The sequence below is a fragment of the Ochotona curzoniae genome, unplaced genomic scaffold (genome assembly GCF_017591425.1).
Source record: "Ochotona curzoniae isolate NIBS_2020 unplaced genomic scaffold, NIBS_Ocur_1.0 scaffold_4937, whole genome shotgun sequence".
In the NCBI taxonomy this organism is placed as follows: Eukaryota; Metazoa; Chordata; class Mammalia; order Lagomorpha; family Ochotonidae; genus Ochotona; species Ochotona curzoniae.
The window spans coordinates 1321366-1346632 of record NW_024467126.1 but is presented as its reverse complement, the minus strand read 5'-3'; the positions used below and the strand labels follow the sequence as shown (position 1 = coordinate 1346632).

The following is a 25267-nucleotide window of genomic DNA, read 5'->3' as shown; positions in this document are numbered from 1 at the left end:
CCAGACATCCTAGCAGGGCTCTGCAGGCCGTGGCAGGTGCCCAGTCCTCCAGGGTACCTGCTGCTGATTGGCTGCAGGTCCTGGGACGCCAAGCCTACCACTACAAGCCTTATACCTGACCAAAGTCTGCCTTCCTCCCTCCCCCAACACGCCCAATAAGTACAGGGAGAACCAGAGGGTCACAGGGCTTGATGTTGCCATTGCTGTGTGGCTCCTGACAAGTCTTTGCATCTCTGTGCTTCACTATCTATAAAGTGGGGACCCAGTGCCAGTGCTGTGGCATAGTAACTAACCCTCTGCCTGCAGTGATGACATCACGTCTAGGCATTGGTTCAAATCCTGGCTGTTCTGCTTCTGGTCCAGCTCCCTGCTTGTGGCCTGGGAAAGCAGTAGAGGATGGCCCAAGACCTTGGGACCTTGCACCCACATGGGAGACCCGGAATGCCAAAGTCCAGCTCCAGCTGAGATCGGAACTCGAGAAGGGTGAGTGGGTGAGGCGTAAAGAGGAAAGAAAAGGACCACTAGGATTTCATGATCATAATGGACAATGGGAAAGCTGTCCGCTTTATTTATACAGAAACAATCAAACTGGCTCAGGCTTATGGTGGAGTGGTAGTTTCTAAGGATAATTCTGCCATTTGTTTCACCTAAAAACAATAGAAGTTCCTACTACAATTCTTATTCTACAACTCAATTTTGTATCACAAAGAAAAGGAGAACCTAAAGATCAAGGAAAGAATGAAAGCCTAAACATAGATGCCTTGATTAGCATAAGGTCAGTGGGGACGGCCAAGGCAGTAGGAATAATAGAAGACCCTTTTGCAAGACGTTATTATTGACATTAACCTCCAAGCTCACATTGAGTAAAAAAGCCAACTCCACAGTAGCAAACAGTGGCTGAATGGATTAGAGTCCTTCTGCAGGTTGGTCCAGTGTCCATGCATTCAGGTGGTTGTAGAGACATCCGCCGGGCCCTGCCATACAGCAGGAAGTTCCTTGTGGCTCTGCCTGCAACGGAACAATACTCTTCACACCTTCCCGTTCCCCCATATTCACTGCACGGACCCCAACACCGGAAGAGGTTCCTGGCTCCAGGCTTCAGATCTGTTCAGCTGTGGCCGTTGGAGCCCCTGGGGAGTGAATCAGCAGGTGGAAGATCCGTCTTTCCTGTTTCCTCTCTCTCTATGGGATTTTGACTTTGAAGTAAAATTTTTAAATCTTAAACAAAATAAACAATAAATAAAACCTTGTTCTTTACATCCCTTCGTAGCATTGGGGAGCATCCTCCAGGGCCCCACTTGCAGCATTTCAGTCAGGGAAGGTGGCAGGTAGAGAAGAGGAGGGTGTGTGTGGGAATGTGGACAGTGGCAGACAGGGAACTTGAGAAGCCTTCTTAGAGGAACATCCAACAGCACCGCCTGCAGCCTGGAGCTGCTTCTGGCACAGCTCAGCTCTGGCTCCAGCCATGTGCCAGCTGCATGGTCCTGGGGTGGCAGACAAGAGTGGGGGAGCACAGATTAGGAGTAAACGTTGAGTTCTGGGAGGATTAGATGAGTTAGAAAACAGGGCATTGCTCTTGGAGCCTGGGAAGTGTCGGGCTGGGAATGCCCACATCTATCTGCTGCCTTGCCTTGTTTCTTTTTTAAACTATCACTTTTTTTTTGGAAGGGCAGATTTTTTTTTTTTAGATTTATTTTATTTTTATTACAAAGTCAGATATACAGAGAGGAGGAGATCTTCCGTCCAATGATTCATTCCCCAAGTGGCCGCAACGTCCAGTGCTGCGTCGATCTGAAGCCAGGAGCCAGGAACTCCCTCCAGGTCTCCCATGCAGGTGCAGGTCCCAAGGCTTTGGGGCATCCTCGATTCCTTTCCCAGGCCACCAGCAGGGAGCTGGATGGGAAGTGGAGCAGCCAGGATTAGAACCAGTGCTCATATGGAATCCTGGTGCATTCAAGGCGAGGACTTTAGGTGCTAGGCCACGCCGCCGGTCCCTGGAAGGGCAGATTTACAGAAAAAAAGATCTTCTGTCTGCTGATTCACTTCCCAAATAGCCACAATGGCCTGAGCTCAGCTGATCCAAAGCCAGGAGCCAGGAACTTCTTCTGGGTCTCTCTGTGAGTGCAGATTCCCAAGGCTTTGGGCCGTCCTTGACCGCTTTCCCAGGCCACAAGCAGGGAGCTAGATGGGAAGTACAGCAGCTGGGACATGAAACAGTGCCCATATGGGATGCCAGCAGATGCAAGGTGTGAATTTAGTCACTAGGCTACCGTGCTGGGCCCACACCTGCTGCTGTTAGAAAGCTTGTTAAGGGCCCTGTGCGGTAACCTAGTGATTAAAGTCCTCACCTTGAACATGCTGGGATCCCATATGGGTATAGGTTCTAATCCAGCACCCTGCTTGTGACCTGAGAAGGCAGTCGAGGATGGCCTAAAGCCTTGGGATCCTGCACATGTGTGGGAAACATGGAAGAAGTTCCGGGCTCCTGGCTTTGGATAGGCTTTTCTCTGGCTGTTGTGGTCACTTGGGGAATACTCAGCAGACAAAAGATCTTCTTCTCTGTCTCTCCTCTCTGTATAAACCAATAAAAATAAGTAAATCTTTTTTTAAAAAATGAAAAAAAAAAAAAAGCTTACTGATTTACTTGAACACAGAGTGACAGGGAAACTGGCACGTTGCCTCACGTCCTCAAACGGCCACAACAGGCTGGAACAGCTGCAGCCAGGAGCCAGGAAAGCCGTGAGTCTGCAGGGGTGATGGGGCCCAGGTAACCCGGGTCACCTTCTACCCTCGCAGGCATACTAGCAAGGAGCCAGATCGGAAGCAGAGCAGCCAGGACTTGAATTGGCACACTCATTTCCTCCTCAGTTGTCCACTGATGATGATTCCTATGCCAGAAATGGAAGGGCAGTTCGTGTAAACATGTGCCCCGCACTGTCCCTCCCCTCACATGCGTGTACACACACACACACACACACACCTTGCATTTGGAACCTGGTTTACGACATTGTGTTTGCATGTGGCTTTGGTTGGTTGAAGAAAAAATGCAAGCCAACTAGTTAAATCTGGATTTTGCATTAGAGACACTAAGCAGTTCAGTGTGGTTTTCATGTAAGTTTCAGATTTTCCTGAGCAGCCTGTGCTGGGGGATGTGGCTCTCTGGGCAGAGGGACCAGCAGAGGCTCCACAGCCTGGAGATCACCCCAGCTGGGCAGGCAAGGGCAGCAGGCAGGCAGGACAGGTCAGCAGAGCGAGGCTGCAGCCCTACCTATGTCTCCCACAGTCTCCTGGGAGCAGACGAAGAGCTCACTGCCAGTCAACTCCCAGGCCAGCTGAGAAGCCTATAGAAGCACAAGCTCTCACAAGACCAACTGCACAGGTGATGGGAGCACAGAACTGGAAGAGGGGTGGGAAACGGCGAGAACCCCCTCCCCAACACCGCATCCTGCCCTGGGACCCAGGGTCATCCCCCAGCTGGAGACTGCCTGAATGGTACTCCTTCACACCTGTGTCCCCTGCCTTCCTCCATGGGCTGAGGCAGAGATGGCAGGGACACAGGACACGGGAGGACCCAGGAGGACTGGGCCCCTGGGCGAGCAGCCGTGTGCCATGTCAGTCACAGTGGCGCCTTCTCTGCAGTCACTTTGCAAAGCCAAGCAGAGCCTGGACATGGAGGTGGAGCCCACTGTCACATTCCTGTTCACGCTTCTGAACACGCCTGAGCCCGAAGTGTAAGGCAGTGTGGGTGTGAATGGGTGTGTGATGGGCATGTGCGCTGTGTGCGAGCATGTATGTGTGGGTTGGGGTGTACTACGTGTATGTACATGGTCTGTGATGGGGGGCAGCGGGTACTGCTTCTCCCACCCCACTCCAGGCACGTTTCAACCTGGGCCAAGACTAAGCCCTGGGCTGTGTACAAGGGTGCCCACTTCTGCCCACACCTCCCCTTGCTGGGTCTTGAGACGCCCTGATCCAACCCTCCCTGCTCCTATCCCCCAGGGACTTGGAGATCCAAGAGAAGCGGCTCTTGGAGCCTGGAGACTTGGGCTGCCAGCAGGCCTCGCGGGAGAGCAGGTGTTTGCAGGAGGATTGTAGGAGGTGAGCCCAGGGCCAGGCAGGGGACTCCTCTTCTCGCTACCCTCCACCAGCCCCCCATGCCCCCTCCACCTTCCCTTTCCTCTCCCTACCTTCCCTCTCTGCCCTGCCCTGCACAACCTTACTGCCTCCCAGAACCAGCATTGCCATGGCTCTCTTGTCCTGCATGGCCATGTGCCTGACTGGCCCGCCAGTCCAGTAGCTGCCTATCAGGACCCTGCCAAGAACTGGCCGGCTGGTGCAGCCTGTGGGATAAGGGCCTGTTCTCTGCCTGTCAGAGCTGGGAGCTGTGCCGTCCTGGACGCACTGCCGTGCAATGCCAGGGAAGGCCTGCGATGGGGCAGGTCAGGCGTCTGCTGAGAAGCCACTCTCCACCAGGGCTACACGCACCTGCTAACTACACAGCTCAGTTGAGCTCTCAAGGAATTCTTGAGCCACAGCCCTGACTGTCACTATAGCCCCTAGGGGTGGCCCCACTCCCTGTCAGGGAGTCCTTGGAGAACCCCAGCCCAGCCTGTACAATGAAGCAGGCTGCCCCTTATCCTGCTAAAAGAAGGAAGGGAGGGTGAGAGGGCTGGAGGAAGGGAGGATGGACAGACTAGTGGAACCGGCCCGTGTCTGGGATCCTGCCGCAAGGGACACAGAGAGGATAGTTCCCAAGAGAGCTGTAGATTCACCAGGGTCAATGTCGCCAAGACCAGTGTGGACTCAGGGGGATCTCTCTCCAACTCCAGGCTTCGGGAAGCGCTCAAGACCACCCAAGTGGACAACCTGGCCCTAGGGGAGAAGCTGCGAGGCCTGGTAAGACCCTCACTGCAGGACCCCTGCCTTTCTGCTGACACGAGTTCATCTGAAAAGGACAAAGTGCCCAATCACTGGTCCAAACCCCCAACACCTGGCACAGCTGGGACTGGGCATGCTGGATTCAGGACTCCCCCATGGTGGGTGGGCACCCCCACATCCTGGAGCCTCACCTGCTGCTGCTGTGCAGGATGTATGTTAGCAAGGAGCTGCCACTGGGAGTGGAGCTTGGACTCAAACCCAGCACTCACTTGCAGAGGGGATAGGGATCCCAAGCAGCGGCCTAACCCCTGCACCAGATGTCCACCCCGGCTCCTTGCCCCTGCCCTGCCTCTTCCCTGCTTCCCAGCCCAGCTCCTCGGCTCCAAGGACCCACGGTAATACCTCTGGGCTCCACATCCCAGTCTCCGTCCTGCCACCCTCTGTTCTAGGCCGCCTCACTGTATAACAGCCTAAAGGTGGGAGCGGAGGCCATCCAGGCAGAAGTAAGCTCCATCAAGGCAGAAGTGATGGCGAGTCAGGAGGAAGGAATGGTGACTCCAGAGGCCATGCCTTCGGAAACGCCAGAACAGCCAGCTCCAGTGGCAGCCCAGGAGAGTCACCTGCTCCTCAGCCTGCAGCCTCCCAGCTCCCACAGGGCTGCACAGCTTGTCCTGCTGCCCGACACGCACCTGGACACCAGGCCAGGGCCAAGACACCAGCTGGGACCGTTCAACCCTCCCTAGCCCCAGCAATAAACTTTCCAGAAGCGCAGTCCCAATGAATGTCTGTTGGGTGGCTCTCTGTGGTGTTCCCTAAGCGCTGGGCGGGGGCACATCCAGTCCCCAAAATCAAGACACCTGCTCTGACCCCAAAGTACAGAAAGGTGCAGGGAAGAGCCATGGCCTTCCAGTGCCCTCACCCAAGCCAGTTCCCTTTACCCAACCCACTGGTGGTGAGTGTTAGGTTGGCTGACCGCCAGAGAAAGGAAAGCCTCAGTCCACTGTTGAAGAGACGCCTTTGCTGGGGGAAAGGGAAGTCCCTTCTTGGGCCTTTTCTCTGCAACAGAGAGGCAGAGAGAACGTGGGAGCCTTGGGGACAAAAAGGCTTGCAAACTATGCAGGAGGTTTTTATAACCCACCTGATGCAGAAGCAGGTGCAGCTCTGGCCCCTTATTAGGAAAAGATGTACCAGTGTGAGTCTGTCATTGGTCCACCAGGGCTCTGCTGTCCTGTGACATGCCGGATCTACACCGCCTCTTCAGCGTCCCACTGGAGGTCTAGTGACCTCCTCAACTGCTGAAACCCTGAATCTGTTGGTGAGGAGGGAGGCCGTGGGAAGCCCCGGGGTCCAGCCCCCAGCGTCGTGCTGGGAGATGCAGCACTGAGGCTGCTATAGGCAAGCTTCGGCCCGTGGAGGGGCATCTGTGAGCCCCTTCCATCCGCTGATTCACTCTCCAAATGGCAGCTCAGGAGTCAGGAGCTTCTGGGTTTCCCATGTGGGAGAGGTCCAAGGACTTGGACCATCCTCTGCTGCTTTCCCAGCACATTAGCAGAGGGCTGGATGGGAAGTGGAGCAGCCAGGAGTTAAAACAGCCCTTACTGGGGCCTAGCGGTGGCCTAGAGGCTAAAATCTTTTCCTTGCATGAGCCAGGATCCCACATGGTTGTCAGTTCTGATCCCCGTAGCCCCGCTTCCCATCCAGCTCCTTGCCTTAGGCCTGGGAAAGCAGTTGAGGACGGCCCAAGGCCTTGGGACCCTGCACCCGCATGGGAGACCTGAAAGAGGCTCAGGCTCCTGGTTTTAGACCAGTGCAACACCGGCCATTGTGGCTGCTTGGGGAGTGACTCATCAGACGGAAGATCTTTCTCTTTGTCTCTCCTCTCTGTATACCTGACTTTGCAAGAAAAATAAAAATTAAAAGAAATAGACCAGCGCTCATATGAGATGAGAGCGCCACAGGTTGAGACTTTTACCCACTATGCCACAGCCCCAACCTCTTTGCTGGTTGTTTGCCTATTCCAGTAATATGACAAAGCCAATCTAATGAGGAATATGGAAAACTGGACTATCTATAATCAAGCCCATTTGGGACCAAGGGCCATGAAAGGCCTGACATGTCATTGCTCAACTAGATCCTGGGTTCGTTAACATCACAAACTAGATCACCATCTTGGCAATTCCTGTCTTACGTCCCTACACTAAGGGCTGTGTCAGGTCCTGGGCAGAGATCTCTGATGCCGTGATTGGTTTTCTGTAGAGGGCTTTGACCCTGACAACCAGCTAGGCATGGTCAAATGCTTGATGGGGTTTGTGTGCCCCATGGCCCCCTACAGCAACTCAGAAAGTGCCCGGCAGAGAACTCGTGCTGTGTGCCCACTGGCCAGAGGACGGAAACCCAGGCTGGTGGCGGCTCCCCAGGCCCAGACAGAAGGCAGCAGGTTTCCAGCCGATAGCGTCTAGGCGTGTGAGCTGAAGATGCACTTGATTGGTGATGGTTTTGAAGAACCTAGGCGTTTTCTGCCTTTTGTGATTCTGCCTTAATGGCTTGGCTGAGGGCTGTGTGAACCTCAGGCCTGATAGTCTACGTGACAGCCGGCAGGACACCTGGCAGGTCACATAGGCAGACCACTCCTCAGGAAGGAGGTACCTGGTGTTTGATAAGATTCACAGCCCAATAGCTTATCAATTTGTACTTTTTGAAAGTTGCTTGTTTCAAACCCACCAATAGAAGCCTGCTAAGTCATGACTGTATAATTAATAGCCTGAAATGTATAAGAACTGGGGGGCTTGGGCTCCCTTGGCTCTTCTGGCTCGCGCGTCTTTTGTCCTCCTTGTGGATCCTTGCAGCCTTGGCTGCGGCTGCCCCTCCCCCGCCCAGCCATGCTGGGCTGGGGGAGGTCGCTGGGTTACCTAGGCTAACCTGAATAAACCACCTTTTTGCCTCAGCACCGACTTCAGACTTGATTATCTGGGGGTTTCAAAAAACCGGCACAACAGTTTATGGTGTCTGCCTTCAAGCTGAGCTGGCAGAGCTGTCCCCTCTGATGCGTCCGCCACCTCTTGCCAGAATCCTCTTGCAGGAAGAATCCTCTTGCAGAATCTTGTAGGAATGGGGCAGGCAGAGGGCGTCCCAGACCTTTGTACTGCCTGAGCTGCACCAGCAGCTCAGTAGCACAAACAGCCATTCATCCATTCATTTGCTCATTCATCCGACTCTGGAGTTGCTGGGTAACAGGTGGGGCAGCAGGAAAGTGGCTGAGTCAGTGTTAGCTATGTAGGGACCACTGCCCACCAGACAGACCCACCACGTGGGCCCTGGAGCCACCTCTTCCTAAAGCCCAACCTGGGGAGGCAAGCAGATGGGGGAGGGCATGTTTCCACTGGCTTCGCTGAGTCTGTGTACATCCCCCTCCCCAGGTGTCTCCAAACCACAGGTGTCCCCACTGTGTCCTAGCCAGGGGCCCAGCACCAAGCCCCACCCAATCTAGCAGTCCCCTAGAGGCATAAGTGCCACATGAGAATTGCCTAGGTCACGAGGCATGGTCAGCTCTTGTCGTTCACACACGTTCTTCTCAGAGGGACAGGTCTTCAAGGACATTGCCACGGAGCTCACAGCTATGTCCACACCTCAGCTGAGCCAGTATCGTGGACAGGGAGAGGGTCTAGGGATGAAACACCGACAGGAGATCAGCAATGGTGGAAGTCTCTGCAAAGTCTCGCTTTATTGCTCCTTCCCCTCTCCTTATATACTCTTCCCCCCACGTCCTCCAGCTAACGCGAGCAGCCCAGCCTCACTGTGCACTCCCAGGCTCCCGCCCCACAGCCAGGATCTGCTCTTCCTGCCCTCTGCCCCTTGGGAAAATCCCTCTCTGAGGAGATCACCTCAAGAGAACACGCGTGCCCCTGCCACGGTGTCACAACTGTGGCTCCCTCTGGGCGGGCTTTATGCCCCACAAACTCTTGTCCTGGGTGTCAGGCACACTACTCTAGGCTATGGGGCTTCAGCCCTACAAGGGTGTCGCTGTCCCGCAGGGATGGGTTTGCTGCACGGAGCCGACAATAACAACGCGTGGACCTTGACCGATGGTCAAAGCTGAAGTTTATTAGTGGCATCAGACTTTATACACTGAGGGTTACATTGGTTAAGAGAAGAGGTATTGAGCTTAGCAACAAAACCCATGAACTGTTTCTCTGCTTTTGTTTGGAACTCCTTTTGTCTTGTATATTCCACCAAGTGTTCTCACACACACACTGTCCACTCACCTGTTATACAAATGGTATCCAATCAGGTATACAAAAGGTGGCCATTTGGTTGTTCTCATGCAAATATTATCCAATCAACTGTAATCCTGTGCTCGCTGACCTTCTAGGGTTACAATGTCCTCCTACAGAAGGGGACAGAAACAACAGAGAAAAATGAAGAAGGTCGGGGGGGAGGGGAACTGGACCAACCGGGGAGAGAGTGGTGTGGTGTGAGAGCTTGAGGACAGAGCCTGGAGAAGGGACGTTTGAGCCACGGTGGCTGCAGTCTTGATCCAGGGCAGGGGTATGAGGCTAGGGACGGGAAGGGCCCTAGAGCCGTCGGTGCCTCTGTGTCCCTTTGGGTGCACAGCTGGGATGAGCTCCACAGGAGACTCTGCTGGGGGAGAATGGGCTTCAGCTGTGGCTGGAGTGTTTCTTCCCCTCCAACCCCCGTGTTGGGGCCTTATCCCCACTGTGGCAGCCTGGGAGGTAGGGAAGCAGGGTTTCTGGGAACTGGTGGGAATGGTTTTGTTGGGAGCTTGAGGTCGCCTGTTTCCTGTCTGCTGTACTAGTTCCCTTGACCCTGAACCCGAGGGCCCGCCCCTGCTCTGCCGAGCTCGGCAGGCGGTGTTGTATGGCAGAAATGGAAACACAGGAAGACCCAGGCTTAGCGATGGGATCAAAGGAGCGACTCACTGGCGCTGCCCAGCGGATAAACCACTTTAATGGCCCTGACTGCTGCACCTGTTTGAAAGGAAATCTGGAGGGTGAGAAGCTGATCCTAAGCCAGGCTTCTGCTGCAAAGGCAACACTGCTGCCCCCGCTGAAGTGGATCCTGCAGGGGGAGGAGAGAGGAGCAAAATCAGGAACCACACGCTGGGTGAGAGGAGTGCCAGATGCCTCCTAGTCACCTGAGCGAGCGTGTGAGTGAAGCGGCAAAGACCGCTGGACCAGTGTGATGGTTCAGTGACTAAATCCTCACCTGTGGATTTAAATCCTAAATCCTCCCACATAGGCGTCAGTTTGTGTCCTGCCTGCTCCACTTCCCAACCCGTTCCCTGCTTGTGGCCTGGGAAAGCAGCGGAAGGAAGACGACTCAAAGCCTTGGGTCCCTGCACCCATGCGGGAGACCCAGAAGAAGCTCCTGGCTTCGGATTGGCTCAGTTTTGGCTATTGCAGCCACTTGGGGACTGAACCAGCAGACAGAAGATCTTTCTGTCTCTTCTCTCTGTAAATTTGCCTTCTTAATTAAAAAAAAAAATCTTAAAAACAGAGCTCAGGGAGTAGGGTCAGCTGGAGATAAACAGCCGAGGTTTTTCCCAACTATAGCAGGCATTGATTGTGCAGAAGTTCATGGAAAATTTACATCACAAGAAAGCTGAGTGGAATTCAGAACTGATTGTACCCAAGTGAATATCTTTTTTTTTTTTTAAAGATTTATTTATTTTTATTGGACAGTCAGACATACAGAGAGGAGGAGAGACAGAGAGAAAGATCTTCTGTCCGATGATTCACTCCCCAAATGACTGCATCGGTCAGTACTGTACCGATCTGAAGCCAGGAGCCAGAAGCCAGGAGCTCTTCCAGGTCTCCCACTTGGGTGCAGGGTCCCAAGGCTTTAGGGCATCTTCGATTGCTTTTCCAGGCCACAAGCAGGGAGCTGGAAGGGAAGCAGGGCCGCCGGGATTAGAATTGGCACCCATATGGGATCCCGGCTTATCTAAGGTGAAGACTTTAGCTGCTAGGCCACTGCTCTGGGTCCAAGTGAATATCTTTTTTTTTTTTTTTTAATATTTACTTATTTATTGGAAAATCAGATATACAGAGAGGAAGAGACAGAGAGGAAGTCTTCCGTCCGATGATTCACTCCCCAAGTGAGCGCAACGGGCCGATACTATGCCGATTCGAAGCTAGGATCCAGGAACCTTTTCCGGGTCTCCACATGGGTGCAAGGTCCCAAGGCTTTGGACCATCCTCGACTGCTTTCCCAGGCCACAAGCAGGGAGCTGGATGGGAAGTGGAGCTCCCGGGATTAGAACCGGCGCCCATATGGGATCCCAGTGGGGCGTTCAAGGTGAGGACTTTAGCCACTAGGCCACGCCACTGGGCCCCAAGTGAATATCTTTTTAATTCCATTTTTTCCACCAACAGTCTTGCATCTGCATGTTGTAAACTTTAGATTATATTTGCCTTTTATTTGAAACACACAGAGAGAGGAGGGAGAGACAGCTGTCGTCTCCCCTCTGGTGTACTCTGTAGATGCCTGAGGGAGCTGCGGCTGGGGCCAGGCCAAAGTCAGAAACCAAGAACCCAATCTGAGTTTCCCTTGAGGGTGGCAGCTGGGCCTCACAAGTGGAGCAAGGTCTCTAACCCTGGGCACTCCCCTCTGCATCGTCATAACCTTTGTGCCCAACACCCAGCCCTACCAGTCCTGTGCGGTGCCCTCATACTGGGTCCTGTGCGTTTGTTAAGAAATGACTCCAAAGTGTGACAGCTTGAAAACCTTAGTATGTATTACCTCACGCAGTTCCCACGGGGTGGTAACCCGGATATGGAGGTTGGGGATGCTGCTGGCTCAGGGCCTCCCGTGGGGTGGTGGCTGCTAAGATGTCAGCCGGAGCTGGAAGAGCCACTGGAGCAGGTACAGGAAGCTGGCTGCCACAGAGGGCCTGAAGCTGCTGGGGTTGGAGCCACCATGCAACAAAGGCCTGGAAGGATCCAGAACATTCCTTGCCAGCCACCTGACTAAGACAAGGGAAGGAACTCTGAATTCTCACAGGGTGCCACAGCAGCGTTGCTGATGGTCCCAGGGGGTTTGCTGAGTGCCACACGAGGCTATTCACCTGCTCAGGCTGGTGGTGGGAACACCCTCTGGCCCGTGTCCTTGCCTGTGCGAAGGTCCGCTGGGTGGGTCGCTGTTGCAGTGTCATCGTCTGCCCTGTCTGTCTCCATGGATCAGCTGACTCTGCCACCCTGCTGTCTGACGGTGACAGCTTCCAGGAGAGCTCATGAAGCAGGTGTGCGTGCCGCACACTGATGGCTTCTGATAAGAAGAGCCAAGGTCACATCCTGGGCACCGCCTGTGGCATGCGGGTGCATCTCCCTGAAGTCACTGATGACCCCTACGGCCCCATGGCTAGTCACCCCATGTGGACCCTCCTGGCTGGCACAGAAGAGTGTGAGCAGAAAGGGGGCTGCTCGGACGAGGCTGTGCAATCGCACACAGGCATGTGCACACACACACACACACACACACACACACACACAGCTCCGCCCCTCAGCTCTCCAGGCACCTGCAGACCAGTCCAGGGGCTGGATGGGCTGCAGGAAGCATCGGCAGCCATTGTGGACCCTACAGAACTCCCCTGCCCTGCCCGGGTCCCAGGACTTGCACCATGTACTCCATGTCTCTCTCCCGCCCCAGTCGTGGTGCAGCCTGCACTGCCCTCACAGGGGGCACATTTGGGCTTCTCCTCAGAGGATCCCACAGAAGTTCCCTTTCAGGCAGAATTCTCGGTTCTCTCCAGAGGCACGCCCACCACATGGTGTGTCCATCTGTCTCCCTGGGGAATTTGCCTTCCCCAGGGTCTAGCGGAAATCTAGTGTTGAGTTGGATGAATGAGCAACGCTTGCATGTACAAAGGGAAGCAGTGAGTGGGCATGTGGCTGGTCCAGTGGATGGGTGGATGAATGAATAGGAAGGTGAAGGGGTGGGTGGCTAGATGAAAGGGTGAGTGGGTGAGTGAGTGGGTGGATGGATGACGGATGGATGGACAGATGGATGGGGAAGTGAGTGGGGAAGTGAGAGGTGAGAGAATGAATCAGGGAGATGAGTGAATGGATGTGGAGCTGAGTGGATGGGTGGACAATGGATTCTGGATAGGGCCAGTAGTTGAACAATGAGGTCACCTTGTTAAGTAATGCTGAGCTTCTCCTGGGATATCTTCTAGAACAGCTTTCCCTCCCCCAGAGACCCACCTCCTCCCATCCACCAGAACCCCTTGAGGAGAGGAATGGAGAAGTCCTTTGGGTGCCCCTTCCTGCGTTATCTCTAGGGTCTGTATTGTAGGGATTGGGGGGCAGAGGCTTGGCTAAAATGTGCTGTGGGAGAGTTTTTTCCAGCCACACTGCATGAGGAGAGCACCCCACTTCTGTGGTTCCAAGAGGCTGCATGCATTGCCTGAGGTCGCACAGCAAGCACAGGACTCAGCAGGCAGAACTGGCTGTGCTAGAAGGCAGGTGGCACTCACAGAGCCAGCGGGCAGTCCTAGCTCAACCTCTGCTTTGCTGAGTGAGACCCCTCCCCTCTCCTGGATGCCCGTGCAGGTCACTTCTGGGTGGATGGTGCAGAACTTGGTGGCTGCCAACAGCTCATGGCTCCCTCCACGACGTCCCTCTCTCTACTACCTGGGGGACAAAGGACAGTACCACCCAAGGGCTAATGGTTAACCAAGTCTGACTCCCCAGCTATAAGGAGGTCCTGCGTAGGGCCACCTCCAAGGGCCGAGGTTGCACAAGATGCATTGGGCCAAGTGGTTGGGGCTGGTGGTGGGCGCGGTGGCCTTTCTGGGGTTGGGGGTCATCCTGGGCCACTTCGCCATCCCAGCCCCCAGCGCTGCGGATTCCCAAGACCTGGACCTGCAGATGCTGCGGCGTGTCATTGGGCAGATGGAGGCCAGCAGGATCCGGGAGAACCTGCGGTGAGTGGCGGGGCTGCCTGCACCGTGACCCCCCAACACCCCTGACCCCCCCACACACCTGCTGACCCCAAAGACCTCCGTAATGCAGGCCCTGCCCTTCTCTCCTCCCCGCGCTGCAGGGAATTGTCCCAGGAGCCACACATGGCCACCGGCCACAGGGATGAGACCCTGGTGCAGCTGCTGCTGCGGCGCTGGCGGGACCCGAAGTCGGGCCTGGACTTGGCCGAGACCAACGATCATGAGGTGCTATTGTCCTTCCCCAGGTCGGGGCAGCCTAATGCCATCCACATAGGTAAGGAGGCCTCGGCCTGGCTTGGGGGTGCAGGGAAGCTGGGAGGGGGCAGCTGCTTGTTCCAGCCCTGAATCTGTCCCCTCCTACCCCCTCACCCAGTGAGCCCCACGCAGGGCCATGTGCACACCTTTCACCCAAAGGAGGAGGACTTGACAGGGGAGCAGTCAGGGCCCGACGTGGTGCAGCCCTATGCCGCCTATGCCCCTGCCGGGAGCCCCCAGGTAAGCCGCACCCCTCCCCATCTCTTGCGCTCCTGCCAGGCCCCCTCCCCGCCCGCCTGGTGCTGTGCCAGCTCTAAGAGTCACTTCTCCTCCCACCCCCGGCGGGTCCAGGGCCTCCTCGTCTTTGCCAACCAGGGATCCGAGCAGGACTTTGAGACGCTTCAGGCTGCGGGCATCCGACTCGAAGGCACCATTGCCCTGACTCGCTACGGAGGCGTAGGCCGTGGGGCCAAGGTGAGCTACAGCCCCCAGTGCAGTGGCAGGGCGGGGAAGAGGTGGGAACTGCTGAGGAATGGAACCAGGTGCTGGGCTGGACCTGGGCTCGGAGCCAGACAGGGATCTTCCTTCCTGCTGTGTGACCTTGGGTACCAACTCCACCTCTCTGGGCTTTAAGAAACCAAGAGACGGGGCCGAACCTTCAGCTTTGCTGGCCAGGGAGGCTCCGTCCCTGTTGCCCCTTGCCTGGGTGATAGGCTGCATGCTGCGGTTCAGGGAACTTCCTTATTTATCTATTTTACATTAAAGGAGAGTATAGAAGGAGCGGGAGAAGGGAGCTAGTTGTCCGGGGATACAAAGTCTTGGGCTCCACACGCAGCTGGGATGTCCCTGCTGCCACTCACTTGTCACTAAGTTTGCATGGGAGTGGTCGGCCTTTGGCTTTTAGGTGCTGGCCCCGCCTTCTCGCCACTGGACAGTGTGGGCGGCAGCAGTGACAGTTAAAGCACGGGCTCCTGCCACCCACCGGGAGACCTGGCTGGAGTTCTGGGCTCTGAGCTTCTGCCCGGTCAAGGTCAAGTCCTGGCCTTTGGGGGAAAACCAGGAGATGGATCACTTTCTCTTTTTTGCTTTTTCTCTCTCTCTCTGGGCCTCCCAAACAAAAATCGCCTCTGAAAACGTTATCAAGTTTGTCAAGTTTTATGTTTTGCGTATTTTACAATTTTTCCAAATGTGCCCATGTTAAGACAAGGGGAAAAAGAAAAATAAGGGGAAGAAGCACCATGGAGATGCATGGTCAGATTTATTTTTCCATGAGTGTCTGAGTTAGGGAATGCCAGGTTCCAAAAGCAAAAGCTACGGGGTGGCATTCTCTGCCACTGGGCTCCTGGAGACACCCCACTGTGTCCCCAAGTCCAGGGTTGGGTGGGGAGAATGTCCCAGGGTTTGCTTTTGGGAGGAAGAGCTTGCAGAAACGGGTGCGGTGGGCTGAGCCACTCGGGGGCCCTGTCCCCGGCCTGAGCTGTTTATGCAGCAGGTGGTTTGCTCACTAGGTTCCAAACTGCAACTTTGTTGTCATGTTTTTGCAGTGGTAAAATAAATGCCAGGTCAAATGGGTCATTCAGCCAGCTGTTCTGTGCAGCCTCAGCGTTAACCACAACCACTACCCTTTGATTGCTCTGAAAGAAACTCTGCAGCCACCAGTACCTTCTCCCCACTCCCCCTCAGCCGCTGGGGAACCCCTGTTCTATCTTCCGAGTCCTCCGACCTGCCTGCTCTGGCCTCATGTAAGAGGAGTGACAGCATGTCTGTCATGGTGGCCCCGACTTCTTCCACTTGGCATTCCCTCATATGTTCTCTACAACGGGCTGTCTATCCGTTCACGAACACCCGAGCTGTCTCCTCTCTCAGCTGTGGCAGACACTGCCTCTGTCAGTGTGAGGACACAAACCTACCCCTGTGCTTTGATACAGCTGGTGTATTCCACCATTGCATGCCCCATTCACTTACCTATGCCCTCGCACGGGCATGAGTTTGACAACTTCCAACAGCTTTTCTTTTTTTAAGTTTACTGACTCATCTTTACTTGAAAGGCAGAAGAAGGGGCGGGAGAGAGATCTTCACACTCTGGTTCACTCCCCAGTTGCCCGCAGCTGTCAGGGACGGGCCAGGCCAAAGCCTGGGGTAGGGACTCCATCCGGGTCTCCCGTAGGGGTGGCAGGACCCAAATGCTTGAGCCTTCATTTGTCACTGCCTCCCAGGATACTTTAGCAGATAAGTGGGTTAGAAGTGGAGTAGCTAGGTCTTGAATCCAGACGCTCCGATATGGGTTGCGGGCATTCCGAGCTGTAGCCTAACCTACAACGCCTGCCCAGGTATCACAAACATCTGCTCAGTGCCTGACAATCTTGCTGTCCCAAGCAGGGATGTCATACTGTGTGCAAACAGTATCTTACCTATGGGAAGATGGACAGGTCCTGGCTCCGGGCTCCCACCGTGGAGGAGGAAGGAGGAGGAGGGGGGTGTGCCCCACCCCTTCTGTCCTCCCCACAGCCCCCTCTCGCTCCTGCAGGCCATCAACGCTGCCAGGCATGGGGTGATAGGCCTGTTGGTGTACACGGATCCAGCTGACATCAACGATGGGCAGAGTTTCCCCAACGAGACCTTCCCCTACTCCTGGGGCCTGCCCCCCTCGGGGGTGGAGCGAGGCTCTTATTTTGAGTATTTTGGGGACCCTGCAACCCCTTACCTTCCGGCCAAACCCTCTTCCTTCCGCCTGAACCTTGCCAATATCACTGGGTTCCCCCCGATTCCTTCACAGCCCATTGGTTTCCAGGACGCCAGAAATTTGCTCTGGTGAGTGTGGGCTGGGGAGAAGAGGGGGCACTCCTGCATACCCCAATACCCACACTTCCTCTGAGGGGCCGCTCCCTCCTCAGCAATCTCAGCGGATCCAAAGCTCCTGACTCCTGGCAAGGGGCTCTGGGCTGCAGCTACAAGTTTGGGCCTGGCTTCGAGTCTGGCTTTCCAGCAGACAGGTGCGTTGGGGCTCTCTCCTCCCTTCCCTTCCCACTTCCTCCCTCCCTCCCCTTCCTCGCCTCTGCCCTTGTTCTTGGTCTTTTTTTCTCTAGAGTCTCAGGAGCTTTTTAGTCTAAAATTAACTGACAATAGATAACAAGAAAAATAACAGGCAAGTTTATTTTATCCCTTTTAATCAAAGAGGCAGAGTTGCTGGGGAAGGGGGCACTTCCAGCTTGCTGGTGTACCCCCCCCCCCCCGAATGCTCACAACAGCCTGGAATTTGATCCATGTTTCCTTCATGAGCGGCTGGGACCCATTTACCTGGCCCACCCCTCCTGCGTCCCAGGCATGCAAGAGCAGGGAGCTGAGACGTTTTGATAGGCCATCTAAAGTTGGACTCAGAGTGCGATGCTTCTATACAGAGCTTAAAGGGATGAGGACTTGGGCTTCTGGGAATAGGGAAGGGGTGTGGACCACAGGGGGTGGGGCTGCCCTCCCACCTTCACCTGGTCATCAGCCCTCCCACCACATCCTTCTCACTGTGGAGACTCAGGGGGTGTGGAAATGCTAGGGTCAAGAGCCAAGTCCCCATGGCCATGACCTGGCTGATACAGATGGAGAGGAACCCCACCCCTAATGGGACAGCTGCACGTGTGTCTTCAGATGACTACAAACCAGAAAGAGCCTCCTCCTACCCAGGTTCCTACCTCCAGGCCTGGCCTTTTTTCTTCTTCTTTCTCTCTCTCTCTGTTTAACGATTAATTTTATTTTTTATTGGAAAGTCAGATATACAGAGAGAAGGAGAGACAGAGAGGAAGGTTTTCTGTCTGTTGATTCACTCCCCAAGTGGCCACAACGGCAGGAGCTTAACCAATCCAAAACCAGGAGCCAGAAGCTTCTTCTGGGTCTTCCACGAGAGTGTAGGGACCCAAGGACTTGAGTCAACCTCAACTGCTTTCCCAGGCCACAAGCAAGGAGCTGGATGGGAGGCAGGGTTGCCAGGATTAGAACCGGTGTCCATATGGGATCCCGGGCATGCAAGGCAAGGACTTTAGCTGCTAGGCTACTACACCAGGCCCTCTTTTTTCAACCTTTCCTGCTTTCTGTTTGGAGACATCAAATCCACAGCTACATGCCCCTCCCTTTAGGTCCTATGACTTCCCCTTCCCCCCAGTTCTTCCCGCCCTTCAGCATGCCACGGCCTCCAGGACAGGGCCTCAGCCCCACGTGGTGGTGCCCCCTCAACCTGCTCATGCTGATTTTTGGTACCACCAGGTACCCCCTTCTTCCCAACCCTACCTCTCTTATCACTGGGTTTCCTCATGGGCTGACTGGATCAGGCCCACAAGGGCTGGGTCCATGTGGGTCTCAGTCATGGTCCGAAGTCCCAGTAAGGCATTGGGCACAGGTGCAGCCCCTGTTAAGTGCTCTACTGAGACTCCAAATTGGAAGGCCTGGGCTTGCGCCCTGCTCCCCCCAGGTCACAGTGGGTTGTGTGCTAGAGGCCAAGGCTTGTCACTCCCTCACCCTCTGCAGCCAGGTGAACATGAGCATTTATAACTACCTGGAGCTGAGAAACTCGTCTAACGTCCTGGGGGTCATCCGTGGGGCTGTAGAGCCAGGTGAGTCCTCCCTTTGCTGGCCATTCCCCTGGGACCGCCATGCCCATTCTGGCCCACCTTTCCTCTTCTCAGCTTTTCTGATCTGCCTTTCCTCCCATCAGACCGCTACATCTTGTATGGGAACCATCGGGACAGCTGGGTCCACGGGGCTGTGGACCCTAGCAGCGGCACTGCTGTGCTCCTCGAGGTCACCCGTGTGCTGGGGACCCTGGTGAAGAAAGGTGAGGTGGCCCCGGCCTGGCCCAAGCCTGGTCCTCCAGTGCTCTTCTTCCTGAGCTCATGCCTCCCCATCCCTGACCGTGCCCCCGAAGCCTGAGGGTCACGAGGCCAGCAGGTGCATGGGTCACCAGGCCCAGCCTTGCATGGCCCAAGGACACCAGGGAGTGGGCTGTGGTGGCCTCCTGCCACCACACTTCCTCAGCCTCCTGTGTGAATGTAGCTGGCTGGCTGGTATTGCCATGAGTGGGCAGTGCCCAGCCTCTACCCAACCTCAGGAGATCAGCCCTGCAGGGGGGCAGGGATGGACAGAGGAGCCTAAACCCCCCAAAAAAAAAGATTTATTTATTTTTATTGGAAAGGTGGATATACAGATGGATATATACAGAGAGGAGGAGAGACAGAGAGGAAGATTGTCTGTCCAATGGTTCACTCCCCAAGCGGCCAGCTGGAGCTGAGCCAATCCGGAACCAGGAGCCAGGAGCTCCTCTGAGTCTCCCATGCGGGTGCAGGGTCCCAAGGCTCTGGGCCATCCTCGACTGCTTTCCCAGGTCACAAGCAGGATGGGAAGCGGGGCTGCCGGGACTAAAACCGACACCCATATGGGATCCTGGCACATGCAAGGCGAGGACTTTAACCACTACGCTATCAGGCCAGGCCCGAAAGTGTGTTGTGTGTTGGTGGTGCACCAGGCTGGTTTGGGGACGGCTGGTCCGGAGGTGGCACCTCAGTCCTTCAGCACCTTGGAGAGCGGAGGCAGAGGCTGGGGCGGACGCTGAGCAGGCTGGGAGCTGGGGGTTTGCATGAAAGATTTGAACCTAGAGAATGTCAGAATGGAAATCGTGAAGAGAGCAAGCAAGGAAAGGAGGGGGCATTGCTGTCATCGGGGCAGGTGGCATTGTGGGGCCAGGACCAGGGTGGGGAGCAGCAGGGGCAGGACCAGGTGGGGTCTGTGAGGGCTGGAAAGGAGGAGAGCATGGTGGAAGGTTCTGGTTTGAGTAACTGCCTCTGGCGGCTCCACCAACAGAGAATAGGCCGGAGGCAACAGCAGGTGGAGGGTGACACAGCCCCTTCGGTTCTGTATGGATTGATTTCCTTCTTTAGCCTTAAGTATTTTTTTAAAGTCATCTTCCATCTGCTGACTCACTCGCTGATGCCTCCAGCAGCCAGAGCTGGAGCAGGCTGAAGCCAGGAGCCTGGAGCTCCATCCGGATCTCCCACAGAGGTGGCAGGGACCGAACCATCCATCATGTTGTGGAACCATCACTGCCATCCATTCCAGGACTTTGCCATCTCCCATAGAGCAGCTTGAAGATAGAGCTGTGTGCCCTGAGCTGATATCAGTGACTTCAACCACCCACAAAATCCCAGTTCTGAACAAGCTCCACTCCTCCACCCCATCCACACTGCTGACATCAGTCTATGCATTTGTACCTGCTCACATGTGGACCTTGAGGTCCCCAAAAGACCCTTGGGTGAGAAGAGGACACAGGGACAGCTGGTGGGGGGCCAGTCTGCGGGTCAGCAGAGACCTGAGAGATGAACCGAACCAGGAGGTTGGCCACCTGGGTGCCTGGGCCTGCGGAGGAGGTCAGCTGAGGAGAGAGGCTGGCCTTCTGACTTGGGTAGCGCAGGGATTTCTGTCTTGCTGGTTTAGTGTTTGCTTCTGTTTTTAATTTGTGTTCATTTATTTGAGAAGAGAGAACTCCTCTCCACTGGTTCCCACTCTCAATGCCTAGAGCAGGCAAGCTGGGCCAGGCTGAAGCCAGGAGCCAGGAGCTTCTTCCCGGCCTCCCGTGTGGGTGCAGGTTGTCCTAGGACTTGGGTCAGATTCTGCTGTTTTCCCAGGTCATAAGCAGGAGGCCGGATCAGAAGTGGAGTAGCTTGGACTCAAATCGTCCCCCGTTTAGGGTGACGCTGCCACAAGTGGAGGCTTATCCTACCATGCCATGACAATGGACCCCCTCTTCTTCCTCCCCCCTCCCCATACGACCTTTATAGCAGAAAGCTTTTCTGGTGCAAGATCCCATTCAGGATCACACAACAAGGGTCTTGCTGGTCTCTGTGCGTCTGTCAGCGCTGTCAGCTCTTTGTCCTTCATGCTCTGTTGTTACTTTGTTCGGTGTTTTCCAACTGAAATAGCTGATTTGACTCAGGTCAGGCATTTAGAGGCAGTAAGAGGGTAGGAAAAAGTGTGGGGATCTGTCATTGTACATGTGTTATCATTTCATATGCCCCCTTTAACACAGAGAATGATGGAAGGCTGGCTGTTACACACAGGTGGGGGCAGAACTGGGAGCCCCTCGTGGCCGGCCTGCCCAGCCTGCCACCTACCAGAGGGGCTGAGAGGAGGTGGAAGGGGCAAGTGAGGCCCAAGGTCTCTGGGAGCAGGGATGTGTGTGGCACAGAGCTGCAGGTGGAAGCCGGATGATTTTAAGTGTGGGCCGCTGCCAGGGGCACAGGGGTGGTCGGTGCAGGAAGCCCCAGGATGCTGGCACCAGCAACCTGGTTTTGAACTTGGCCCTGCTGCTGCCAGCTGTTTCCTCCTCCATGACCTGGCAGTGGTCATGTCACCTCCAAGGCTCTGTTGTGAGGATGGGCTGGCCCAAGGGAGCCAAGGGGCAGGGTCCTGAGGTCTCCCCAGAGCACCCCCAGAGGAACAGGGAGGCAGGGTATCCCGGGGAAAGAGACTGTGACTGAGAGAGTCTGGTGTTGGTTAGTGTTGTGGATTGAATGGGAGTAAGACAGACAGGTGCAGTCCACCCTTTCCTGCCCCTGCCCCAGGCACCTGGCGACCCCGCCGATCCATTGTGTTCGGGAGCTGGGGATCGGAGGAGTTTGGACTCATTGGCTCCACAGAATTCACGGAGGTGAGTGGGCCACCCAGGGGAGAGAGGATGGTGAGGGAGCTAGGGAGAGGAAGCAGGGCAGCCAGCCAACATGGCCTCTGGCTTCCTCCCCGGCCCCATCCCCCACTCCCAGGAGTTCTTCAGCAGCCTGCAGGAGCGTGCAGTCGCTTACATCAACGTGGACATCTCCGTGTTTGGTGAGGACTGGAGGGGGAGCGGGGCAGGGTGCAGAGGTGGCCGCCTGGAGGGCTCCCCAACATTTCTCTGCTCCTCCCGCAGCCAACGCCACCCTGAGGGTGCAAGGCACGCCCCCTGTCCAGAGTGTGGTCTTTACGGCAACCAAAGAGGTGAGGGTGTCAGGGGTGGGCGGGACCCAGGTTGGGGCCAGCCTGGTGGGCTGTGGGTCCACTCGGGAAGGACCTGCCCTGTGGGACCTGCGGCGAGACCAGCTTCCCCTCTGGGCCAGGTCCAAGCCCCAGGCCTCAGGGACCTCAGCGTCTATGACAACTGGGTCCGGCACTTGAACCGCAGCAGTCCAGTATATGGCGTGATCCCCAGGTGAGCCAGAGACAGAATGGGGGACCGAGGGGGGCACGGCTGCCCAGCACGGCTTCCAGCCAGACTCACCCCCTTCCTCCCTTTCCTTCCCCAGGCTGGGCACACTGGGGGCCGGCAGCGACTACGCACCCTTTGTGCATTTCCTGGGCATCTCGTCCATGGACATTGCTTACACCTATGACCCGGTGAGCAGGCGCCCTCCACCGCCCCTTGCCACCGCTGCTCCTGCTCAACCACTGCCTCAGCCATGCCCCTCCACCTCTCAAAGCCTCTGGGGTTTTAGTCACTGTGAGAGGGAATGGCCTGCAAGCCGCCCAATCTCACCCAGTGCCTATTCTGGATGGGGAGACAGCTGCCCATCAGCTGTGGGTGATGCTGACTACAAGAAGTATCGGCTGGCAGATGATTTTAAGTGTAAATTTACCCTTTAAACATTATATATATACTTACACACACACACACACATATATATATTTTTTAATTTAAAAGGCAGTTAGAAGGCTCGGCACGGTGGCGCAAGTGGTTAAGGTCCTCGCCTTGCACACCCGGGATCCCATATGGGCGCCGGTTCTAATCCCAGCAGCCCCGCTTCCCTTCCAGCTCCCTGCCTGTGGCCCGGGAAAGCAGTTGAGGACAGCCCAAGGCTTTGGGACCCTGCACCCGTGTGGGAGACCCGGAAGAGTCTCCTGGCTTCGGATAGGCATAGCATCGGCCGTTGCGCTCACTTGGGGAGTGAATCATCGGACGGAAGATCTTCCTCTCTGTCTCTCCTCTCTGTATATCCGCTTTTCCAATAAAAAAATAATAAAAATAAATCTTAAAAAAAAAAGGCAGTTAGAGAAGGAAAACACAGAAAAATCTTCCCTCTGTTGATTCATTCCCCCAAATGGCCACAATGTCCAGAGCTAGGCTGGGCCAGGTTGAAGCCAGGAGCCAAGAGCTTCTTCTGGGTCTCCCACGTGGGTGCAGGGTCTCAAGGCTTTGGGCCGTCCTCTACTGCTTCCCCAGGCCACAGGCAGGGAGCTGGATGGGAAGTGGAGCAGCTGGGACTCTAAAAGAGCACCCACATGGGGTGCTGGCACCGCAGGGTTAACTTGCTACACCACAGTACCAGCCCATCAGGACACAGGATTGAAGAAGTAAAAAAAAAAAAAAAAGAAAAAGTCTACATCAGAACTGACTACACTGAAAACAGAGATTACTGCTAGTCCCAATGTGAGGGCCCTGAGTGCCCGGTCTGCATGCCCTGCTCGCTGTCCCACCGGGCCCCTCAGCTCCTGGCCGTGCAGCCCTGCTCGCTGACCCTTACCTCCTGGCTGTGCAGCTCTGGCAGTGGGGGGAGCTGGGATCTGTACCCCACCTCATGGGGATGGAATGAACACCAGGCCTGATCCAAGCCCTTCTGCTGTCTGGTTTGGTACCTCACCCCCTCTGTGCTTTCCTTCCCCAGACCAAGACCTCGGCCAGGATCTACCCCACCTACCACACAGCCTTCGACACCTTTGACTACGTGGAGAAGTTTCTGGACCCTGGTGAGGAGGGGTCACTGGGATGTCCCGAGATGGGAGGCGTGGGAGGGCCAGCGCCTGAGCTCAAGCCTTGTCGCCCACTCACAGGCTTTGGCAGCCACCGGGCCGTGGCACAGACGGTGGCCGACGTGATCCTCCGGCTCAGCGACAGCCTCTTCCTGCCCCTCAATGTCAGTGACTACAGCGACACCTTGCGCAGCTACCTGCAGGAGGCCCAGAGTGCCCTGGGAGCCCAGCTGGAGCAACACGGCATCCCTCTAGGTACAGACACCCCCAGGACTGGTCACTCCGGGAGCTCTGCCTTGGCCCCGCACCCCTCATCTCAGCTGGCTGTCCCCCCACAGGGCCTCTGGTAACTGCAGTGGAGAAGTTTGAGGCGGCAGCTGCAGCCCTGGACCAGCAGATTCAGACCACGCGGCAGGGCAGCCCCAGGTGAGCAGGGACACTGGGTAGGGGCCTACCAGGCTGCTACTGACCGCAGAGTGACCAGCATGCCCTGCCTCCCCCAGCCCCCTGCAGGTGCGCATGCTCAATGACCAGCTCATGCTGCTGGAACGTGCCTTCCTGAACCCGCGAGCTTTCCCAGAGGCGCGCTACTACAGGTGAGTCTGCTCGAGGTCTGGGGTGTGCACCTGCGTCAGGGCCGAGCCAGCCACGGCCACCTGCTGGGGGGTGTGATGTCAGTCCCGTTGGTTCTGAGCCCCCAGGAGGCAGCTGGGGGAAGTGGGCTCTGGGAGGGGTGGCAAAGTCACAGCTGATAGTGGAACCCAGTCTCCCTGGCGACCCCAGCACATAGAGATGTTAGCTGGGAGAGCTTTCCGGGGGCCACTGTGGGCCAGGGCGGAGGGTCCTCTTGTCTGGACCCAGCTGGCCTCACCCTGACCCGTTTCTCCCATCAGCCATGTGCTCTGGGCGCCCCGCACGGGCTCCACAGCCACATTCCCAGGCCTGGCCAACGCCTTCGCCAGCGCCAATGGCACTGAGCCGGGCTCCGAGGCCTGGGCCGAGGTGCAGCGGCAGCTCAGCATCGTCGTGGTGGCCTTGGAGGGTGCAGCTACCACCCTGAGGCCTGGACCTGGCCTCTGAGCCCAGCCTTGCCTCTCCTGAGTGCTCCTGACCTGCTAACCCTGTGCCCTTCATCCTGCTGCGGGGTGGCCCTGCTCTCCCCCAATGGGACTCTCAGCTTCTGGGACCCCTCCAGGGGCAGACACCTGGGGAGGGGACAAGCTCCACAGGACAATCCTGCCCACCCCAGCCCCTGATTGGTAGGGGGATGCCATCAGGAAGCAGGACTGGGGGTGGTGAGGATGGCAAAATCCACCAAGAGGAGGGGGACTGGGATGCTTGATGCCAGTCTTGGGTGCCAATGCCACTCTCAGACCAGCAGGGAAACAGCCCGGCCTGCTGCCTCCTGCCATGCACTGG

The 25267-nt window shown here is 56.1% G+C and overlaps 1 protein-coding gene across 1 annotated transcript; it reads left to right on the top strand.

The window, feature by feature from the left end:
• Positions 1-13637: 13637 nt before the first annotated feature.
• NAALADL1 (N-acetylated alpha-linked acidic dipeptidase like 1) lies at positions 13638-24928 on the top strand. The gene is made up of 18 exons (XM_040970949.1): positions 13638-13819; positions 13939-14111; positions 14211-14332; positions 14444-14566; positions 16620-16903; positions 16987-17085; positions 18605-18690; positions 18792-18911; positions 21691-21776; positions 21889-21952; positions 22035-22102; positions 22222-22313; positions 22408-22498; positions 23764-23845; positions 23930-24103; positions 24187-24274; positions 24352-24444; positions 24742-24928. Exons 1-18 carry the CDS (start codon positions 13638-13640, stop codon positions 24926-24928), a joined length of 2214 nt encoding a protein of 737 aa, XP_040826883.1.
• The last annotated feature ends 339 nt before the right edge of the window (positions 24929-25267 follow it).

Excerpts from the sequence above, each read along its gene's own strand:
- NAALADL1 (XM_040970949.1), top strand. The coding sequence starts at position 13,638 with ATGCATTGGGCCAAGTGGTTGGGGCTGGTGGTGGGCGCGGTGGCCTTT. Across the intron at positions 13,820-13,938 it reads AGGATCCGGGAGAACCTGCG|GGAATTGTCCCAGGAGCCAC; the intron begins GTGAGTGGCGGG and ends CCCGCGCTGCAG. Across the intron at positions 24,445-24,741 it reads CCAGAGGCGCGCTACTACAG|CCATGTGCTCTGGGCGCCCC; the intron begins GTGAGTCTGCTC and ends TTCTCCCATCAG.